The sequence below is a fragment of the Dama dama genome, chromosome 19 (genome assembly GCF_033118175.1).
Source record: "Dama dama isolate Ldn47 chromosome 19, ASM3311817v1, whole genome shotgun sequence".
Taxonomy (NCBI): Eukaryota; Metazoa; Chordata; class Mammalia; order Artiodactyla; family Cervidae; genus Dama; species Dama dama.
Genome location: NC_083699.1, coordinates 38,063,165 through 38,084,272, shown reverse-complemented (window position 1 = coordinate 38,084,272; position 21,108 = coordinate 38,063,165). Strand labels below are relative to the sequence as shown.

Below are 21,108 nucleotides of genomic sequence, written 5' to 3'. Positions count from 1 at the left end.
TCCCCCACCTTCCACGACGGTTTCCCTGGAAAATTAGAGAAGGCAGTCAGGTGTGGAGGGTGACATCACTAACCCCCGCGGCGACCACCGCAGAAGCTACCCACCGCGCTCACTTTCCCGCCTCAAAGAGACTCGGAGATGGGGTTAGCGCGGCGCGAGGGGTGGGGCTTACGTCACATCCGGCTCGGGACGCGCCACAGCTGGAAAGCGAAGGCCTAACGTCGAGGGGCGGAGCCAAGAAAGCGCGCCCTCTGGGAGGGGGTGGGGCAGGGTTAAAGCGCGCCGCGTCACGTCCGGGAGTCTTAGAGCCCAAGCGGAGGCGGCGCGGAGCGTTTCGGCTCTCAGCGGATCGGGAACCGGTGTGTAGTGCGAGGCTGCGGCGGAGCCTCTCCACTGAAGGCGCGAGAGGTTGGCAGCTTCGATTGAAGCACATCGAACGGTGACAGCAGTGGAAGTCATGAGCGACAGCGGCGAGCAGAACTACGGCGAGCGGGTAGGTATCGGTGGTGCAGGGGGCGGCTGTGTGGTCCCAGCTTCTTGCATCTCTTTCCAGGCCCATCGGCCTCGGGCCGGGAGACTGGGGCGATTTTGGCTCCGAAGTCTGAGACCGGGAGGGGTGCGAGTCAGGTTAAGAAACCCTGGTAGCATTGTCCTTATCCGTGAAGGAGGCCGCAAGCGGGTTATAGGTTGCCCGGTACTCGAAACGGCGGTTTTTTCCGTTATCGGGAGGGAAAGATTAAAAATGGCCGCTGCGTCCCCTCGGTGGTGGGGGAGGGGAGCGGTATCTCGTTTCGCCGTTGCTCTCCTGCGAAGCCTCGCCGCAGCCATCTTGGGCTGGCGGGCCAGAGGCACAAAATGGCGGAGGTGCCGCGCAACAATTTCCAGGCCGTGGTCGGGGAACGTGGGGTGCAAAGAACAGTGTTCTTCAGGGTTTTTGCCCAGCATTTAGGTTAAGACAGGATCATATTTTGGACCCCGAAAAGATGGGAATCTAAGGTGTTCTTGGCTTCTTGAGAGATGGCAAACTAGTCTGACGTAGACTTAAGTTCTGGGCCCGTTAGAGGGGATTGCGCGCGAGCTTTGTGTTCGGCCTAAATGGCGTGATTTTCTTGGATGCCAAAATCGCTCTTAAACCGCAAATAGTTATCGGTAACCAAGTAGACCACGAGGTCGCTGAGGTTTACTTGCCGATCGAGTAGATCTTTTTTCCACGGGATGGTGAAGGAGAAATTGGCGGGCAACAATTTTTGGCGCCGTTGTTTCCTTTGTTTTGAGCCATACCTATTTTGTGAACCACGAATTGTGTTTGTGCATTTTTTAACGTTTCCACCCCATAATGTGGAGTTTGGTGAGGACTGAACAAACTGTAAAAATAATGTTCCCAGGCTTAGAATAAAGCATAATATAAAGCTTGGTTGCGGGTCCGTGTGTACTAAGCCGCAGAAATGTCCGTGTTGCCAGAATCTTTTGATCACCGTAAATCTATCGAATATTTTTGCAAACTTACGAAACAAATTCTAGGTGATTTCATTAGGGCGTTTTTGAAAGGAAAAATGTTAGCTGTTGAAATCTTAGTTTATTGTGTAACTTTGCGGCCAAATCTGATTCATTTAGTTTGAACCAATCAGTCCTCGCCTTTACCTAGCCAGGTGAATGTTGGCTTTTTTATCCTAAAGATGGTTAATTTCCAGTCAGCAGTGTGTGTGTGATTATCGTTTTAAGCTCTTTGGTGAGAAAGCTTGGATCTAGCTCACAAGTTGTTAAAACTGTGGGTTTTCGTTTCCGCCAGTTGAAAACTGGAAACTAGGTGTCGGTGTTTGAACTGGAAGGCAAGTGATAATTTCAGTCTTAAGCTATTAAAACAACTATTGGGTCCGTTTTGCATCGTTTTGAGAATAAAAAATGGCTGGATTCAGTGGAGGACCTCTCAGTTAAATAAACCTGAGTAAGTTACGTTTGGAAGTTCTTGAGAGAGGAAACAATTGCAGAGATTGAGTCCTGGTTTGAGACAGCTCAAGAGACATTATCGTCCCACTAATAAAGCGTTTGAATTGGTGTTTTTTTTTTCTGTTAGTAGAATATACATCCTAGTTACCTCACAATCTTGTTACCTAGGGTTATTCAACAAACTTACGGAGGAAGAGAAAATAATAAAGGTACATGTTACAAATGATGTTCTTAAGCGTCTTGGCTTGAAACAGACCTCTGAACTTCGACGATGTGGAGTACTTCCACATTAATTTCTTTGGCCTTTGTTTTGTCTGTAGATTGCTTTCCAGTTGGTTTATTGGATTCTGAAGTGGTTAGACTAGACTTAAAAAACACTTTGGGACTCCCAAAGAATGCTTGGCAAAACCATAAAGCTCAATGAAATAGTTTAAATACAATGCCACAAAAGCATTAGGTAGCCCAGTCAGGTCTGATTGGCTAAAAACTTCCTTTTTGGAAGTGCCTGAAAACAGCGGGAAAACTGTTGTGTTTCAGAGTAATGATCTTGAACTTGGCTGCTACGACTAGCTTATCAAGAGCCTGAAAAATTACTTTCTGCCATGCGGGAGACCCGGTTCGATCCCTGGGTTGGAAAGATCCCCTAAAGAAGGGAATGGCAACCCACCATGGACAGAGGAGTCTGGCAGGCTACAGTTCATGGGGTTGCAGAGAGTCGGACACGATTTAGCGACTCACATAACACTTAAGTTTTCAGACAATACAAATTATTAGTGTAAATCACTAACACCTAATCTAATCAGCCAGTGATAATGTAATAAAATCTTATCAGCTGAGGTCACTCATCACCACCACCTCGTGGCCCTGCCGTCACTTAAGAGAGGTTTTTTTTTCCTCCTTTTAGTCCTAACCAGACCGGAGTAGAGGAAGGGAGAGCAATAAATCACCTTCAGTTTGGTTGTTTATAACGTGTTTACTTACTGGGTGAATATTGATTTGTGGCTCTTGTGTTCCCTTATTTTAAATGTGCGGCTAGGGTGCATTCCTGAATTTTTGTATTTGTTGAACACCTTCGGTTACTGCAGACTATCTTTTATCGGTATCGGGATTTTTCATGTCTCGGTTAGTAGATTTAAATTTAAATGTTTCTGGTTAGAGCTGACTTCCCTGATCTGGCCAAACCCACGTTAAAGTAAGATATTACTTGTTCGAATTCAAGTTTTTTCCAGTAATCCCCCAAAATTTCTCATGTTTTTTTGCAGAGAAGTTGGCTAGCACCTTTGGAAAAAAGAGGTGGTCTTAGATCTGTTATGTCAAGACTTGGGAGAATAACATGATAGGGTCCTGTAGCCAAATGTAGGGCTGTATGGTAATGGGGAGGGAGGTGATAAATCCTATGGCCTAATTGTGTTCACAGTTTAGGGTGTGGTGAAGTTTGGCCTTGGCACTGGTTTGATGCTCTACCCTCGTAACTGTAACTTCTTTTTATTCTACAATTGGGTCTTGACCTAGAGAAACCAGAAATTAATTAAGGAAGCAGTGTTGTATGGACCAAGTGTTTTTAATTTGTCTTGCTGTCAAGATTATGATACATACGTACTCTGGTAGAGTATTGCTTATTTTTACGAAAGTAATGGGTTTACAATGTAGGTATATTACCTTTAGTCTTTGTAAAGATGAATAGCATCTGTATACCATTCCATCAAACTCCCTTTCATACTCTGCAGTTTCTCCTCTTCTGCTTAATCTTGGGTTGTCTCTTTGAATTTTTAGTAATTTTCAAAACTGAAACATCTCAGTCTTTTTCTTCCCAAAGGGTTGTAGCCATTGCACCAAGTTCCTTAAATAGAGGATTCATGTTGGGTGGGAGGAGATAGTTTTGTTTCAGTTTGAGTCTGGTAAGGCAACAAGTCTCTTGAAACCAAGTTGAAGAATATTTTTGGTGGTTTTAATTAAGAATGATTTGATATTGTGGATATGGTCCGGAATTAGAAGGTGGCACTTTCAAACTGAAAATACAAGTGGTTGCAAGGTAAGTACTGGTTTTGTCGAGATTGAACAGGAACTCAAATGATAAGAGATAATGTTAAATGGAATTTGCTTTGTACAGCCTTTTCCATTCTTTATCTCCAATAAAATCCCAAACCTAAATGATAATATTAATATCATAGTTTTTTTACATCTCACCCAAGAGGACAGGGCTACAGCTGTGTATATCTTTTGAGCCTTAGCATGTGTGTTATATTTATGTTGGTGTTTTTTTTTTTTTTTTTAACACATAATTGCTTTATTTCCTCATAAAATACAGTGATGAGGTGGTGGTTGAAGTTGGGGAAATTTAAATGTTTTGCTTTTTTGAGGGGTTTGGGTCACACAGAACAGAATTAGGTATTGTCATTTAGTCTTTAAGTGGGGGAGGAATTCTTCATTACAGAAAATTAGTTTTCAAATTCTCAAAAGTCTTTGCTTTGAATTGAGTTTTGGAAGTTATATTCTGATTTTTATCAATACGATTGCTGTATATGACAGCATGGATGAAGACTTTTTTTTGCAGTCATTTTTGTGTTTAGTTAATAGACTTAAAAGTAGTAATAAATTCAGAGTCTACTGTTTTTGCAAGGGATCTTTTAAACATGGGGTTAGAGCTGATTTAAGTTTGTCATGATAGTTTTTTCAGAACATATTCTCAGTCTTTGAGGATTTTTCTATCCAAACTTCTGGAGAGTTTAGCTGCAGAAAAGTCCTTAATGTTGATATGAGCATTGATCTTTATAGCAGAATCAATGAGTTTTCCTTTGCCAGTCCCAATTTTTAAAATACTACCTAGTCAACCTAATGAGTTTGTACTTAATTAATGTTGTGTAAATTCCAGTTATAACCGCTAGAGTGTTGGTGGTGAGACAAATTTCTGCTTGTTTCTAAGTAGGACCTCTTAATATGTGTTTAACATTAAGTCTCCTGGTTTTATTAAGTGGCCACCTCAACTTAGCTGAGTTTGAAAAAAATCTAATACTTACATTATATAGCAGCTTATTTTGTTCTTCAAATATAAAGAAAATTGGGAAGGGGGTAGTGAAATAACAGCAGGAAGGCATTCATATTGAATAATTGTCATATCTAGAGCTTTGGCCTCTATTCAGCATTTTCTGAACCTAAGCCCTGTATATATATTTAAAGTTTAGGAGGCCTTAAAGGAAACCTGCTTGGGCATTCTGATTCCACGATTACAATTGTGTGCTGCCAGTAAACATTTCCCATTACATTTTAGTGATGGATATTAAGAGAAAACAATTACTGTGATTCCCTTAAGTAAAAAGTTTAAAAAATTTTTTTTTCCTGGATTAGATAAGCAATAATTGACTTTGAAAAACTAGACTGAAGGATATTAAGAGAAAACAATTACTGTGATTCCCTTAAGTAAAAAGTTAAAAAAATTTTTTCCTGGATTAGATAAGCAATAATTGACTTTGAAAAACTAGACTGAAGGCTACGCTTATCCTCTTAGAAAAGACGACATAACACTTCCTTCATAGCCATGCATGGTTGTCTTTGTGATCAGATAGGTATAAAGGACTTCTTTTTTTTCCCTTCTCCTAAGGAAAGTTTTATTTTCAGGAAAAAACTAGGAGAGGAAATTGACAGTGAAGGATCATAAAGTGTGAAGTACAAGAAAACAAGAATGTTTTAGGAGAGCAATATTTTGTTTAGGATGTTCAATAGACACTTCAACTTACTGATCTTTTAAGTGATATTGAGTCTTTTTAATAATTTCAGGAGGTGAGCTGCGGTTTTATCCACAACATTGCCACCTTTTAAAGTAGGGTTGCTTCTTTGGACTGCAGACGATTTTAATAATCATTGGGGGGCTGGATTTACCAAAAATTCTTTGAAAACACCGCAGTTGAATTGAGTTTGCTCTGCTTCCTTCACAGCTCCTTGCATACAGTAGTTGGTTGACTTGATTTGGTCTTTTTATGCTTTAGTTTTAAGTTAGCAAGTTGGGCCATTCATATTATAAAATCTCACTAGGACAACTTTCTAGGGGTGGGTTAAACATTAGTCCAAATTTTCAAATTCCCTGACATTGTTTTTCTACAGGCTACTTTTTCAGTTAAAAAGTGTGACATTAAATACATATTTTGACCTTAGTCACAATTTGTAGACCTCTTCAACCCTGAGCCTTGTCATCATTGTGCAAATGAATTGTCCGTGCTTTTCCTTTCTTGCACTTTTGTATTAATGTGTCATTTTTTGACTAGAGATGTGCTTTTGACACTTAACATACTTTCTATTGATGAATACAATAAGAAGTGTGAAATGTAATTATAGTTCTTAATGTTAGATGAACAGTAAATGTTCAGTTGCGCACTTCACATTTCAGCTTAAGCATGATAAATCTACATGGAGTAGACAAATGAGATTAACTATATTTTAGAACCAGCAGGAAACTAGTTTCAGATTTTTGAGCTGCGTATTTTAGTTTTTCTAAAAAATCCAAAGCAAGAGGGATTTTTTTTTTTTTCTAGTTTCAGTTTTGGCACTGGCTTTTATCCTGGAGTTTTAAAATATTCTTCATCCTGTTCTTTTTCTATTAAGGTTAATGTTGAAGAAGGAAAATGCGGAAGTCGTCATTTGACAAGTTTTATAAATGAGTATTTGAAGCTCAGGAATAAGTGAAGCTGAAATTTGAAAAAATAAAAGAAAGAATGCATGCTAATTATCAGACCAGAAGTCCCACTTGTAGAATATTGAGCAATTTGTGTGAAGTGGGGAAGATGAAAGAAGTCAGAATTTGAAACGGAAGAATGAAGAAAAGAAATAAAAATGAAGTTAAGATAAGAAGTAATCTGGAATCAGAAAGCACTACGCTAAGTAATTACTAGTCTGTTTATGTGTCCCTGTATATTTTGCTAAACATGCATGCATTATTTGTTTAATAGAAGAAATATATACAGGGTAAAGAAGTGCCTTCCAGGGGAAACGTTTAAATTAGGTAATTCTAATTTTAACTTCTTAGTCAACTGACTGAAATGCAACTTTAAAAAAAATAACCCTTTGTAGTCAAATAGGAGGCAGGAATGAGCTCTCCAGTTTGGGTAACAGCCGGCTTCATGTTGTCTCCTGGATTTTTCGTCTCTGACATTGCTGGTCCTGGGGCGTGAGTACTTCCAGAATTGAAGTAGGTGGTCTGTGCCACACTCTCTGGACTCAGTGTACTGACCCCCTATCCTTCAGTACAGATCAGTATAAGTAGAATGTTGTAAGTCTGTCAGTTTTCCTAAAGAATGTTGCCAGGATGGTTATAGAACCGAACCCCCAAAATCCATTGGACAGGATAGTTCCTTTTGGCATTTATGGAAAAATTAATTTCTTTTTAGATGGCAATAGTGGAAAACTATGACCACTTAGGCCCTAACTTTTAAGATGTATGTGTGCTAAACTCACAAGATGAGTCTTAATTTTTTCTGTTTAATGCTTATTCCAGCTGAATGACTGGGGTTACTGCTAAAAAGTTGTAGGGGCTTCCCTTAGAATGAGATAGGTCGCATAAGTGAACAGGATACCTAACTCAACAGTGGCAGTAACAGTAAGTGTCTTATTCCCTTTTCTCATTTTCTGCTATTAACAACTGTTAAAATGGTGTGAGAGATAACAGATCATAAAGTAACTTTGTTTCTGGTTCTCTACTCTTACCACTTACTGTAAAAATAGACCCAAAAGTTCTGTTATTTCCCTTTCTGTATGCTTGTTTTAACGGAATAGAAGAGTCAAATGATTGGTGCAGTGTTGTTACTTTCAGTTGGATGGGGAAGGTTCATGTGTCAAAAGTAATACCCAGTAGTAGGCAACCAAGAGATAGCTTCTCCCCTATCGGGAAGACCAAGGCTATCACTTCTCCCTGAAATTAAGATAGCCTAAACTTTGAGAGTTTTTGAACCTTACAACTCTTGGTGCAGTGTATTAAATGACTTTAGACAGATTCATTTTCTGATACTTCAGGGCCGATTTGTGTCAAATTGTGCTTTTTCAATTCTGTATCTTGCAAGCAGAAGATTACACCCATCTTCTATCATTTGCCCTGATAATTACTTTGTAGAACTTGCCACATATAAACTAATAACATTAAATTGGTAGTGTTCGTTTTGCATTCTGAATTACTTACAGATTAGGCTGAGGCAAGTGATGTGAATGGATGTTGTATTTTTATTCAAGCTCATTGATTCTTTTATCAGGAGACCTGAAAAGTCCTTGGGGTCTGAAAGAGAAAGGATCTGTTAGTCATGTAAGGAGAAGCAGCAGTTTGGAGTTTGATTATATGGCAAAAGCTGGAAAGATGTGAAGCAAAAGTAAACATTGATGCTAGTGGACCATCTTACCCATTCAGGTTTTTACCCCTCTTTGGCCAAAGCATCTTTGAGTCTGAGAGTGCCTCTCTCCACCTCCTGCCTGGGTAGTAGGGGGAAACAGACTTCTTGTCCTGGGGCAAATGTAAGGTACACGCCCTCAGGATGGCTGATAAATGACAGGGTGAGGAGGTGGGGTCAGAGAAGGTGACAGAAAACAAGGTTTCAGGAAAATGACTGTTGAAAAAACCAGATAAGTAAGAAGCATAAAACTTGAAATTAAGTCAGTGAGACTTAAATAAGCATCACAAATAATGTATGGTGTTTTTAAGAAATGCAGATACCCAACTCCAGACCTGCTAAAATAAGCCCTAGTTGGGGATCTATTTTTAAATGTTCTGTAGGTTTACTACATATCTGTAAGAGCCTTTGTTGAAAATCTACTTTATTGCATCTAGTTTTTAAAATATGTGAGAAACCTAGCTATTGGATGGTTATTCCTACTTCTTTCATCTCTTTCAAAAAGTTTTATTAAGATTCTGTCATTCTCAGAATAGGGAGATGCTGGTATTTTGTTGGAAGGCTGAGTTTGTTTTTCCCCATGTGTTCCCTAATGATTGTATATTAGTACACGACTAAAATTCAGTTTGTAAGAACTTGATTCCCTGTGTGGTTTTCAGGGAATTTTTGGTTGTGTCGTTCATACTAACTTTACATTTATGATCCTTTTTCTTGAGGTATTGGTGTTGAGAGTAGTGCTTCTTTTGGTAGGGTTTTAATTGTGTTAGCATTGAAGAGTTTTGTGAGCCCTGAAAGTGGTCTTTGAATTTTCTTTGTGTTTAGGGGCTTTTCTAGTTGGTTTTACAGATTTAAACATCGACCAAGGTTTAAAGTTAACTTTATGCTTTTAGATTTGGCCTTCTAGACAGTCTAAATATCCTTGCATGTATTTCCAAACCAGCTAATAGCCAACATAATTGCAAAAGGGTTTATTTAACTTGAAGACTATCTCTGATATGAAAGGTAGGAGGTAGAGACTGTTTCTGTGTTAGCCTAACAAGTGTCAGTACAGAAGAAGACTTAGTGTTCTAGTGGTTTCTCCTGTTCCTGGTCTGAGAAATGATTGTTCATAAAATACGTCTGCATATAGCCAATTAGTTTTAGAGGTTGAGTGAAAAGTCTTATAATTTCACAAATACTGTTATTTGTGACCCTTGGTCTGCCAGAAACCTCATTAAAATTTATTCTGAGGCTATAAGGACTTTCTTTTCCTTCTTGGTGAACAGATTGATAATGCACCTCAGCTTAGAGTAAGGCTTTTCTGTTTTACTGAAGCAAGAGGCTTAAAAGAGGATCTTGACTTTCTACTCTTTTTTTTTAGATTCCCTAGACAGACTGGTTTCTGTTAACTATAGTTATTTTATTGGTAATCTTTTAACTCTTGTTGTGAGGCACCCATATTCTCTCCCTGCTAGAGCAGATTGTTTTGTTTCCACTAAAGGTCATAATCTTTCCATGAAGTCATCTTTCTAGCATTGGAATAAACAAAGGTGTTAGAGACCCTCTTTTTACCTTATCTTCCACATTAGCTTTTGCCTGTTGATTTATTGCAGAAACTGTATCCCCAATTTGAGAACCTCTTTATCCAAGGAGAGGAGAATTGTACTTTTAAATGTCCAGAATATTTGCCAGAGAAAGTCAAGGGATTGTTACTTGGGGTCCTCAAAGCCGTAGTGCCTCTTGATGATAAAAGTAACTATTTTCACCAATAATTAGGGGTGTCATCTTTTACTTTGACTCTCTTTAACTCATGGCAGGAAGGAGAATAGCCATGTTTCATGCCACTTCACACCATGTTTCATGTGACTTTGGTATTTAGAGTCATCTTGGGTATAGATACCGGAATTCATTTTGCCCACTAAGTTACTCTTATCTTGTTCTAAACTATAAGCCTTGTTTCTTCTGTGTTGCATGTAACTTTTGTCCTTAAGCATCATAGGAAAGATCTTCCAAATTTTCTGGACTGTGATTTAGATGAATTTCCTACCTTTATCCTTTTAAGAATGGCTGGAGTGTTTTATTCTGAAGGTCTACCACACAGGGAGGTCTCTTGATAAAAACTTTTGTGCCACTTCAACACTGATTGTTAGCCCTACAGCAACTTGGCCATTTTTATTGTGTGTTTGGCAGGAAGATTCATGAGATTAATGCCTTTAAATTTGATGAAGGTGGATAACCTGAAATGTTGTCTTGTTCGATGATACCTTGGTTAGCTGTCAGACTGAGTTAATTGTTGTCTTTTCCACTATTTCTATTTTGGTGTCTTGGCGGAACATTCCTTTAGCTTTTTTCTCTAATTATATGTCTTTGGTTCACCAAACTAGTTATCCTGTTTACCCATTTCTTTGCTAGTTCCTTTTAGAGATTTTGTTTTTGTACAGCCTACCTACCAGCTAGTCACAGTTATGATAGGGGAAAGCTTAGGTACAAAGTATGTATCTAGGTGTTGTTTTTTACATACAGTTCTGAACTTCTTTGCCTGAACCTAGATTAGGAGCCTGTGATCTAAACTGTTTCCGTTTTAATATGTCCTTTTTGTACGTAACTTTTCTAACTGCTTATTCCCAGTTTCCCATCTATTGGCCCTGGCTCATCTACACTTAGCTAAGGGAAATCTCTGGTACCCTCTTAAATCTTATCTCTGCAGTTCATTCACTGCCTTTCTGCTGTAGCTTCATCTGGTTGCTTTGAGATCCTTAAGGGCTTCCTACAAAGTTGGATGGACAGGGTCTACAGATCTAGTCTCCTTCAAGCTGGTCCTTGCTCTCTAGGTTTCTGTCTTCCTCTGTGACTTGAAACAGTACTGTTCTTGTCTTTTTTCTCCACTCAGCAATAAATAAAAGTTGAAAATAAAGTAAATTTTACAAATCTCACAGGGTTTTTTTTTAATTGATGGCAGTTTGACTGAAATAATAGGTATGAGGTATAGGTGTCATAGTTAATAAGGTTCTTTCTCACCCTAGTCTTTACGGAGTAACATTCCCAAAACAATCCTTGGGCAGTTCCCTTAACTGCTTGGCTTTGGCACCCATTTCTGAAGAGAGTGGGGTCAGTTAACTCTTAACCCTGCTCCCCAAGAAAGGTGGAAGTTCAAGTTAATTGGCTTATGTCAATTGGAGCAACGTAACTGTTATACCAGGTATATTCAGTTCCTGCCCTTACCTGTGTTTTCTTATCTTGGAAGGGGATTGCTTTCCCTCACCATTTATCTCACCACAGCTTATTTGTTTTTAAAGTTGCCCAGAAAGTATACAAATTAAACTTTTGACATCTACGTGTAGGAATCCCGTTCTGCTTCCAGAAGTGGAAGTGCTCATGGATCTGGGAAATCTGCAAGGCATACCCCTGCAAGGTCTCGCTCCAAGGAAGATTCCAGGCGTTCCAGATCAAAGTCCAGGTCCAGATCTGAATCTAGGTAAGAAAGACTGTCTTGGGATTTTCTTGTTACTCTTAGCTTTCAAACTGGTGTGTGCTTTTGTAAACTAGGAAGATAGAGAGGGTTAGATCATTTGTTGGCTTATTTAATATTGGTATTAGAAATGAACTTAATTGTTAAGTTCTGGGAGATAGAAGACTAAGTGGCTAAGAGCCTGGGCTTTTGGTGTTAGGGTTCATATCTTACCTCTGTTTTTTTCTGGCTTGGGCAGATTACTTAACCTTTTCAATCTTAACTTCCTTATCTATAAAAGATGAATTATCGATAGTACCAGTTCTTCAGAATTGTTGTGAGGATTCACTGAGTTTACGTGAACTGCTTATTAGTATGGCAAAAAAAAGAGTGCAGAGCATTGGCTTTTAGTAACTGCAATTCTTGATAAATAGGTGTAGTCTAACATGACAGATGTACTATAAAACAAAAAACCTTATTAACACAGCACTTTTTTTTTTTTTTTTTTTTAATGTTTAAGGGTAGGCTATATATCCTGGTTTGCCCAGGTCAGCCCCAGCTTAATGCCTATTGTCAGGCATAATTAACAGTGCCCCTTTTCTCTCTTACACTGTATTCTTCCTGGTTTAAATGACAGTTCATATGATCACTGTAGTTAAGAGCAACTGGTTGATTTTAAAACACTGCTGGAGAATACTGCTTGTAATGGTGATGTTATCATGAGTGAATAATGGGCATAATGCAAGAAGCTTAAAAATAAAGGATGGTATTGTGAAGGGTAAAGGTGGGCACAAATCAGGCTAGTATGAAATGTTGCATGTTTTATGATTTTTAATAGATACTGTGTTGTTTAATCTCTTAATTATTTAAGAGATGATGGAAGGGAGCTTTAGTTAGTGATGGTTTTGGAACTCTTCCTAGCACAGAAATGACAATATACAAAAGAAAAGTATTGATCCCACTATATACCTGGATTGTGTGTTTTACCTTTTGAAGCTTAACTTTAGAATAAAGTGTTGAAAGAATTAAAAGCCATATCCTACTGTCAGCTATTTAGTCATAACCTTGAAGCCTTTGTCTTTCAGGTCTAGATCCAGAAGAAGTTCTCGGAGGCATTATACAAGGTCACGATCTCGGTCCCGGTCCCATAGACGATCTCGTAGCAGATCTTACAGCAGAGATTATCGAAGACGGCATAGCCACAGTCATTCTCCCATGTCTACTCGCCGGCGTCATGTTGGGAATCGGGTAAGATGAAAACAATCGTTTCTGAAGCAGTGAACACTGTAGGAAACCACTTTATAATTAATGTATAATATATTCCCCTCTGTTTTTAGTGTTTTCTTTTGTAATTTTAAACTGATAGTTCTGATGGTGGAGCTGTAGCATGATTTCTCTCTAGAGCCTTTTCCGTGTTTGGAGATTTTTTTTTTTTTTTTCCTTCATTTTAAAAGATAGCTCCCATATATGGTCTACATTTGAGCTGTTGATCATATTTAAGATACTGTTACATTAACAGCACATCAAATAAAAATTCTCTGCATTGCAGTTAATATAGTTAGATCATGTATCTATGTGCCATACTATTGTTAGAGTTTTCTGGGTTTAATATGCTTTAAAATATGCTCTGATTTTCCCATTTAGTTTTAAGCAAGTTTCTTTCCAGTTTTAAAGCTTTGCTTGTCTTCCATGAGAAGTTACGAATGAGATGGCATTTAGTGTGTTCCTGTTGTGGTTTTTATTCAATAATATACAAGTAGGTCTATAGGGAGTGTATGTTTTTGAAAGTGGGGTGGAATTTGACTGTAGTAAATGTATGTGCGAAATAGTGAAACCTTTATGCAAACTCATGGCAACTGGGATGTCAGCAACATTGAGTTCACTATTTATCTTCATTATAATAATTGAAGCTGCTTAATATCTAATTTTTAAAAGTTTGGTACACATCTGTGGTTTCACTTGTATGTATATTTGAACACTTAACAATTTTTCTGTAGAAATCAAGCTGAACATACCTTCTGTAGCTCTTTGGCAGGTTAGAGCCTTCTATTGTGTGAGTGGTATACGTTAGTTAATTCACCATTTTGAAGTTTAGACACAGTTCTCTGTGCATACATGCTTGTGCTGGCGTAACATTACTTTTAAAATTCTGTTTTATTTCATTGTTACCTTTTCATATTAGTGACAGTTTTGCGGGGATTGATATGTGATGCTTTTTTTTTTTTTTTTTTTTAATTTTTATTTTTTATGTGATGCTTTTTAAAAGTTTTTTTTTTAAATCCATTTTTCTATTTCTAGGCAAATCCTGATCCCAACTGTTGTCTTGGAGTATTTGGATTGAGCTTGTACACTACAGAAAGAGATCTAAGAGAAGTGTTCTCTAAATATGGCCCAATTGCTGATGTATCTATTGTATATGACCAGCAATCTAGACGTTCAAGAGGATTTGCCTTTGTATACTTTGAAAATGTAGATGATGCCAAGGAAGTAAGTAAAAGTCTTATACCTTTGTAAAAAAAAAAAAAAAAAGTATATACACACGCTTTCACTTTTACCACACACACACAGTCTTATTTTTAACTATTCTTCCTTGAATGACTTTTGCTTTTGTAAGTTGATCAGTCGTGTCAGACTCTTTGCAACCCCATGGACTATGCAGTCCATGGAATTTTCCAGGCCAGAATATTGAAGTGAGTAGCTGCCCTTCTCCAGGGGACCCAGGAATCGAACTGGGGTCTCCTGCATTGCAGATGGATTCTTGACCAGCTGGGGAGCTACCAGGGAAACCCTTTTAGTATCTGTATAGCTTGATCTAAAGGAAATGCCTTCTGGGAATATATAACTAAAGTCCATAATTGGAACTTTAAAAAAAAAAAACTTCTAATGTGGAAATTTCAAAGATTTGTAGCATAACAGAAAAGTGACGGTTTGGGTCTAAATTCCAACTCAGTCTCTTCCACCATTTTATTTGAAGTAAATTCAAACACAGTCAGCTGTTTCCAGATGTGTGCCTAGAAGAATATTATTACTCCAGTTTGGGATATTTAATGAGTGTTTACATCAGATTACTTTAAAATGAAAGAAAACATGAAAAAGTGATAAAGCTATGACTCAGGAGAAAGGAACTGGTTTTGAATGTATACTGGCAAGTGATTTTATGTTTTGATGTTGAGGTAAAACATAGGAAGTAACTTTTTTTGGCCTTGAGGCTTATGGGATCTTAGTTTCCCAACCAGGGATTGAACCTGGGCCACAGCGGTGAAAGCACTAAGTCCTAAACATTGGACCACCAGGGACCTCAAAATTTTTTTTTTACAGAGACTAAAGTAAAAATTCGATGTGTGACTCCTGGCCCATTGAAGAAATTTGAACTTAAGATACATGGGGATGATAGCTAAAGTCATCTCCAAGGACAGTATAAGGAGGGGAGAATCTTGAGAAACTAATGGCAAGTCATCTGAGGTTAATGAATAGAGTAGGCCCATCTACTAAAGGAAGAATTAAAAGCTGAATGCAAGTGGTTATAATTTAAGAGATTTAAGGAATGCTTTAAGATGTCATTCAACTTCATTTTGGTAATAATTGATGCGAAAAATGTAAATAATATTTGTCCAAGCTTATTTATGGGATTGGCTTTTTGGTATCTCTAGTTTGTGTGTGTGTTCGCGCGCGCGCGCGCTACAGAACCACATTTCCCTTTTTGAAAGATAGTATATTTTGTATCTAAATCAGTAATGCCAGAAACTGCCTTGAGGCTTAAAACAGTCAAACTAGAAAATAGCATAATTGGAATTAGAAATCTAAATTCTATTTAGAGAGAGAGGTGTTTCTTTAAATTGTGAATAAACTGGTATGTCTTTGGGGTGGGGTATTTTTTTTTTTTCTTAAAGTACAGTATTTTCATTTTAATGTTAAGGAACTATGCGTGATTCAAGCTTTCATCCCAGTTCTTTGCTTCCACAACAGGGGTCCTCAAATTTGTGTAAAGGATTAGACAAAATACTTTGGGCTTTGGGAGCCATAAGAGCTCAATGACAGCTTATCAACCCTGCCATTGTAATGTAAAAGCCGTATAAAATGCAAATTAGTGGGGTTTTGTTTCGGTAAAACATGGTCACTTAATTTTGAATTTCATTTCTGATGAAATACTACTTTGACCCCCAACACCTGTTTAAATTCTTAGCTCATGGGTCATAGTTTGCCAACTGTGTACTATTTTATAGACCTACAGGTACTGTCAAATCTATAGTTGATACAGTAATTCCAAATATTTCATGGCTTAAGTTGGCTCTCATTGGGTGGCTTTTTTTTTTTTTAAATGAACTTTTCTAGGTTAGCTTTTGTAAGTAAAGATTTGATAGGCAGAAAAACCTATTAATAAACTGTCAGATATAATGCCGTGGCTAACTGAAACATCTAGTTGGGTTTTATTTATAGATAATAGTTAATTTGGGGCTTTGTTCATGATGTATATAACAACTCACATATCTCTTGAAGGCAAAAGAGCGTGCCAATGGAATGGAGCTTGATGGACGTAGGATCAGAGTTGACTTCTCCATAACGAAAAGACCACATACTCCAACACCAGGAATTTACATGGGGAGACCTACCTAGTAAGTTTGTTTTCAAGGTTGTTAAAATATTGACAGTTCACTTTAGGGCACTGGGAGGCTTTTGGCATTTCCAACTGACTAAAACTTAAATTCAGTATAAATATATTCAGTAGAAACATTCAGTTGGTACCATAAATTCCGATGTCATGTAATAGAGCACATCCTACTTGTATCATGAAGAAATGCCATATATTTGACATTGCTGGGTAATTAAATGATTCTCACCAGACCAGTTTTCCTACACTGGGAACTATAAGTATTAATGTAGGTAAAACCAAGTTTGTATAAATCTTATTCACAGTGGCAGCTCACGCCGTCGAGATTACTATGACAGAGGATATGATCGAGGCTATGATGATCGGGATTATTACAGCAGATCGTACAGGTATGTTAACCAAAATACAAAGTTTTAAGTTGTTGAAAGACAAATCAGCTCTTTGCAACATAAAGCAGCACGGTTTTAGCCTTTGATAAAGGTATTTACCTTTACTATTAAATTGGAGATCCAGAGTTTAAACTGGACTCTTTTTTTTTTGGCCGCAGCTCAAGGCATGCATGCTAAGATGCTTCAGTTGTTTCCAACTCTGCAACTCTATGGACTGTAGCCTGCCAGGCTCCTCTGTTCTTGAGATTCTCCAGGCAAGAATACTGAAATAGGTTGCCATGCCTTCCTCTGGGGGGCAACTCAGAGCATGTGGATCTTAAATTCCCCAATTAGGGACCAAACCTGTGCCCCCTACAATGGAGTATTAAACCACTAGACCACCAGGGAAGTCTCTGGATTTTATGGTTTTACTTTTTTTTGGTATGTTTATTTTTTATAAGCACCAAGTTGTAAACCAATGGGACAATAAAATTATAGACCATACTTCAGTCCCCTCCCCCATGAACTGATTTTAAATATCATTGCTTTATAAAGCAATTTTTTGGTAGCTGAGGAATTGTGTTGAAGGACGAGGCAAATTGATTCTTGGAAAAATCTAAAGAAGTAACTATTTAAGTTTGCTATAACAATGGTAAGATGTTTATTATTAATACTAACAATATTGATACATTTTTCAGGGGTTGATAGGGAAATGCTCATGATACTAGGAATACTTTGGAAAGTAAAAATGAAGTAAAGTTCTCTATTTAAGCAACAGCAGGTAATTTAGATCTTGCGTTGTTTGTCAAAATGCAAACTGTGTAGTAAATATTGACCATAACAGTTAATCCATGATACCCTATTTTGGTGTGGTGGTGAGCTGTCTTTTTTTTGCACACTATTCTGTAATTTTTAGAAAGTTGACAGTCCTGACATTTAGCACTGACAGACTTTCTTAAGTGGCATTTTTGTACTGACATGTAAGGGATTGACTTGTGGAGGCTGCAAAGATTAGTCTTAAGAGTACTTACTATGATACTCATTTTAACCACCAGGGAGAGCTCTGTCAGTTTGTAAAGGGGTGGCAAAAGCAACTCTTCATTGCTTAAAGGAAACTAGCTTTCACTTCTGTTTTAATTTTATTGCATGAATTGTGCATTTTGAAAACTTAAAATGTTTATTTTCTGCCTTCACAGAGGTGGAGGTGGAGGAGGAGGAGGTTGGAGAGCTGCTCAAGACAGGGATCAGATATACAGGTATGGCCAGGAAAAGATTTTAAATCTGTACAATAGTAGAATGGCTCACATAAAAAGACATTTGTTATTCATATTTTGATAAATTATAAATGGCGTTCACAAAATTTTATAACAAGTTTATAAAAATACTGTAACTGAAGTCAAATGACAATGTACATGGCTTAATTTGTGTTTATAGAAATTGGGCTTGTACTTATTACCACTCAGTGGTACCATTTTATACCTTAACATAAGAGATGATGGCATAAACTAAGAATCCATAATATTTTAATCTTATTTATCCCTAATGGTTTCATTAGCTTTTTATAAACATTTCAGAATAAGCAAATAATTATTCAAGTTTATCTTAACATAAAACTAAATCACTGAAGCACTATGAATGAAATTTTGGGTATTCATTCATAGGGTGTGGTTAAAATTAGTGGTAATGATTTTTTTCTTCTCTAACCCAATTTAAATTTGTTAGGTGTAATGTTAACTAGCAGATGATCAGTGGGTCAGATAGAGCAAGGAATATTCAACCTCTTTGATAGAGGAGTTTTTTGGTACTGATAATGTGCTTCATTCTCAGGACTAAAACAGACCTCACTACTTCAGTGTTATTGAAGGTCAGCCGAGGGTCTTTTAGTTTTGGAAACTGATAAAGGAATCAGTCACTTTAATATGTGATCTATGGAGTCTTACATGGTCTTGATACTTGTTTACAGAAGACGGTCACCTTCTCCCTACTATAGTCGTGGAGGATACAGATCACGTTCCAGATCTCGATCATACTCACCTCGTAAGTTTTTATTTTGATATACTTTTGATATAATAGTGTGGCTTGCTATGACTTATGGAAACCACAGCAGATAATGGGTTGATTCAGTTAGTATTTCCTCAATTTTTCTCTAGGGTTCAAGAAAATATATGAAAACAACCCTTGGATCTTACTCTTTGTGCTAATTAAAATAGTGAATGTGTCTTCTTTCACCATTTGTAGCTTTTCTTTTTAGGAATTAAAATTTTTTTAAAGCTTAGAAACATTTTTGAGTGATTTAAAACCTTAGCTTACAGATTGAGTTAGATAAAACTCCCAGCTATTTCTGTTTAACATTGGTTCTGCACTATGTGAAGGTTTTCACAACAGAATCTGGTTCATAGCAATTTCCTGATGACAGAAAAGTTTAAAATTCTCAACATTAAATGTATGCACTTGAGTATTGAAGTATATTTGTTTTTTTTCCTAGGTCGCTATTAAAGCATGAAGTTGAAGACTTTCTGAAACCTGCCCTACAGTTGGGATATTGTTTGTGGACAATATTTTTTATTGTCTCCTGTTTAAAAAGTGAACAGTGCCTAGTGAAGTTAGGTGACTTTTACACCTTTTATGATGACTACTTTTGGTGGAGTTGAAATGCTGTTTTCATTCTGCATTTGTGTAGTTCGGTGCTTTGTTCAAAGTTAAGTGTTTTCAGAAAAGTATGTTTTGCATGTATTTTTTTACAGTCTAAAATTTTGACTGCTGAGAAGTTTCTATTGTACAGAACTTCATTTAAATGGTTTTTCTACTGAATCCAGGGTATTCTGAAGATCGAAGCCTGTGTGTAAAATGCTACCAAATGGCAAAAAGCAACAATAAAGTTTGGTTTTTACTTTTCTTTCTAACATATCAATGCTTAGTAGAACTGTTCAGATTAGATTGTCAGTAGTAAATTAAAGACAAAAATGCCCGTTTTCCTCCAGTCCATGAAACATACCATACTTAATATACCTGCAATTAAGTGATAAAAATTATGCTCTGTAACTCTATACTGCTAGTGTTAAAAACTAAAGATCTTTCAATACAGCAAATGCTTACTGCTTATATAATGTGAATTTGTCAGCCTTTATGTAATCTGTATTATATATAGCAGGGAATAAGATGAGTTACACAATGTATGCCTTAAAAAGGCTATTTCTTAAAGCTGTTACAAGGGGATAATGGTATTTCAGTTAGTTATCAGCAGTGACAAAACATTCCACCACAAATGTACTCTTGTTCTTCTAGCTTTTAAGACTATATGGAAAAACTGGGTGCTTCAGAGTTTTTGAGAAAAAAGAAGGGAACACTACACCTGTGTTGTGGATGATCTGAAGACTTTGCCTGTTCATTTTTTAAATATTACTTTCAGGTCCTTTGCTTACCAAAGGAGGCCCAATTTCACTCAAATGTTTTGAGAACTGTGTTTAAATAAATGCAAATGAAAAGAGTAAAAAGGCTGGTAAAACTCAGTTTATAGAGATTTTGTTTTAACCTTGCTACATAGAGTTCTTTTATAGTTTGTAGTCCCTTATACAGTATTCCTTGGACTAAGATGTATTCTTTCTGTTGTTAAAATTGTTTTAAATAGGTAAATTTTGTACTCCTGGAAAATACATTTAAAGTAAGTAACCAGGTATTGGAATGAACATCTCCAGTTGGGGATGGTATTATATTAAAATATTCTCCACACTTGCCCTGAAGGTGCCTGAAATGAACATTTTTCTAGGATATTTTCATGGTCAATTCTAGGCAGGTAAATAAGTTTGTTAGCCTGCTGACCCTTGTATTATTACTTGCATACAAATACTATGTCCCGTGTACTTGAAGGGCATGGCAACCCACTGCAGTATTCTTGCCTGGAGAATGCCATGTATAGAGGGGCTTGGATGACTACAGTCCATGGGGTAGCAAAGAGACACAACTGAAGTGACTGAGCACAATAACGCTTAGCTGCATCAATCATAATGATGTAGTAATTTACCTTAGGTCAAACAGCAATTAAAATACCAATGTTAGGATCTGAATTTAACCAGTCTCAATCTGTAGTCTGTGCTGTTAATCACGATGTCATTTAATCTGGGTATCCAACTGAGACCTAGACCTGATGGACTGCAGCAATCCAGACTTCTCTGTCCTCGACTGTCTCTGGAGTTTGCTCAGGTGCATGTCCCTTGAGCCCCCCTGTCCTTTTGTCTTCAGTCTTGACCATCAACAAGGTCTTTTCCAGTGAGCTGGTTCTTAGCATCAGGTGGTCCAAGTACTGGGATCAGCATCAGTCCTTCCAGTGAACATTGAGGCTTCCCTGGTGGCTCAGTGGTAAAGAATCTTCTAATGCAGTTTCAATCCCTGGGT

The 21,108-nt window shown here is 37.5% G+C and overlaps 1 protein-coding gene across 3 annotated transcripts; it reads left to right on the top strand.

Moving 5' to 3' along the window:
• Positions 1-295: 295 nt before the first annotated feature.
• Positions 296-19,623, top strand: TRA2B (transformer 2 beta homolog). Of its 3 annotated transcripts, XM_061166764.1 has the most exons (9): positions 296-493; positions 11,633-11,766; positions 12,825-12,987; positions 14,038-14,226; positions 16,237-16,352; positions 16,654-16,737; positions 17,913-17,972; positions 18,680-18,753; positions 19,202-19,623. In XM_061166764.1, the coding sequence occupies exons 1-9, from the start codon at positions 458-460 to the stop codon at positions 19,210-19,212; spliced, it is 867 nt and encodes a 288-aa protein (XP_061022747.1). In that variant the 5' UTR covers positions 296-457; the 3' UTR covers positions 19,213-19,623. The 3 variants fall into 3 exon arrangements, with proteins under 3 accessions (XP_061022747.1, XP_061022749.1, XP_061022748.1); XM_061166766.1 differs by lacking the exon at positions 11,633-11,766; XM_061166765.1 differs by lacking the exons at positions 17,913-17,972; positions 18,680-18,753; positions 19,202-19,623 and adding an exon at positions 16,896-17,899.
• The last annotated feature ends 1,485 nt before the right edge of the window (positions 19,624-21,108 follow it).

Bases quoted from the DNA above. Each gene is read 5' to 3' on its own strand.
- TRA2B (XM_061166764.1), top strand. From the start codon at position 458: ATGAGCGACAGCGGCGAGCAGAACTACGGCGAGCGG. The intron at 16,353-16,653 runs GTAAGTTTGTTT...TCTTATTCACAG, and splicing joins TACATGGGGAGACCTACCTA to TGGCAGCTCACGCCGTCGAG. The intron at 16,738-17,912 runs GTATGTTAACCA...CTGCCTTCACAG, and splicing joins TATTACAGCAGATCGTACAG to AGGTGGAGGTGGAGGAGGAG.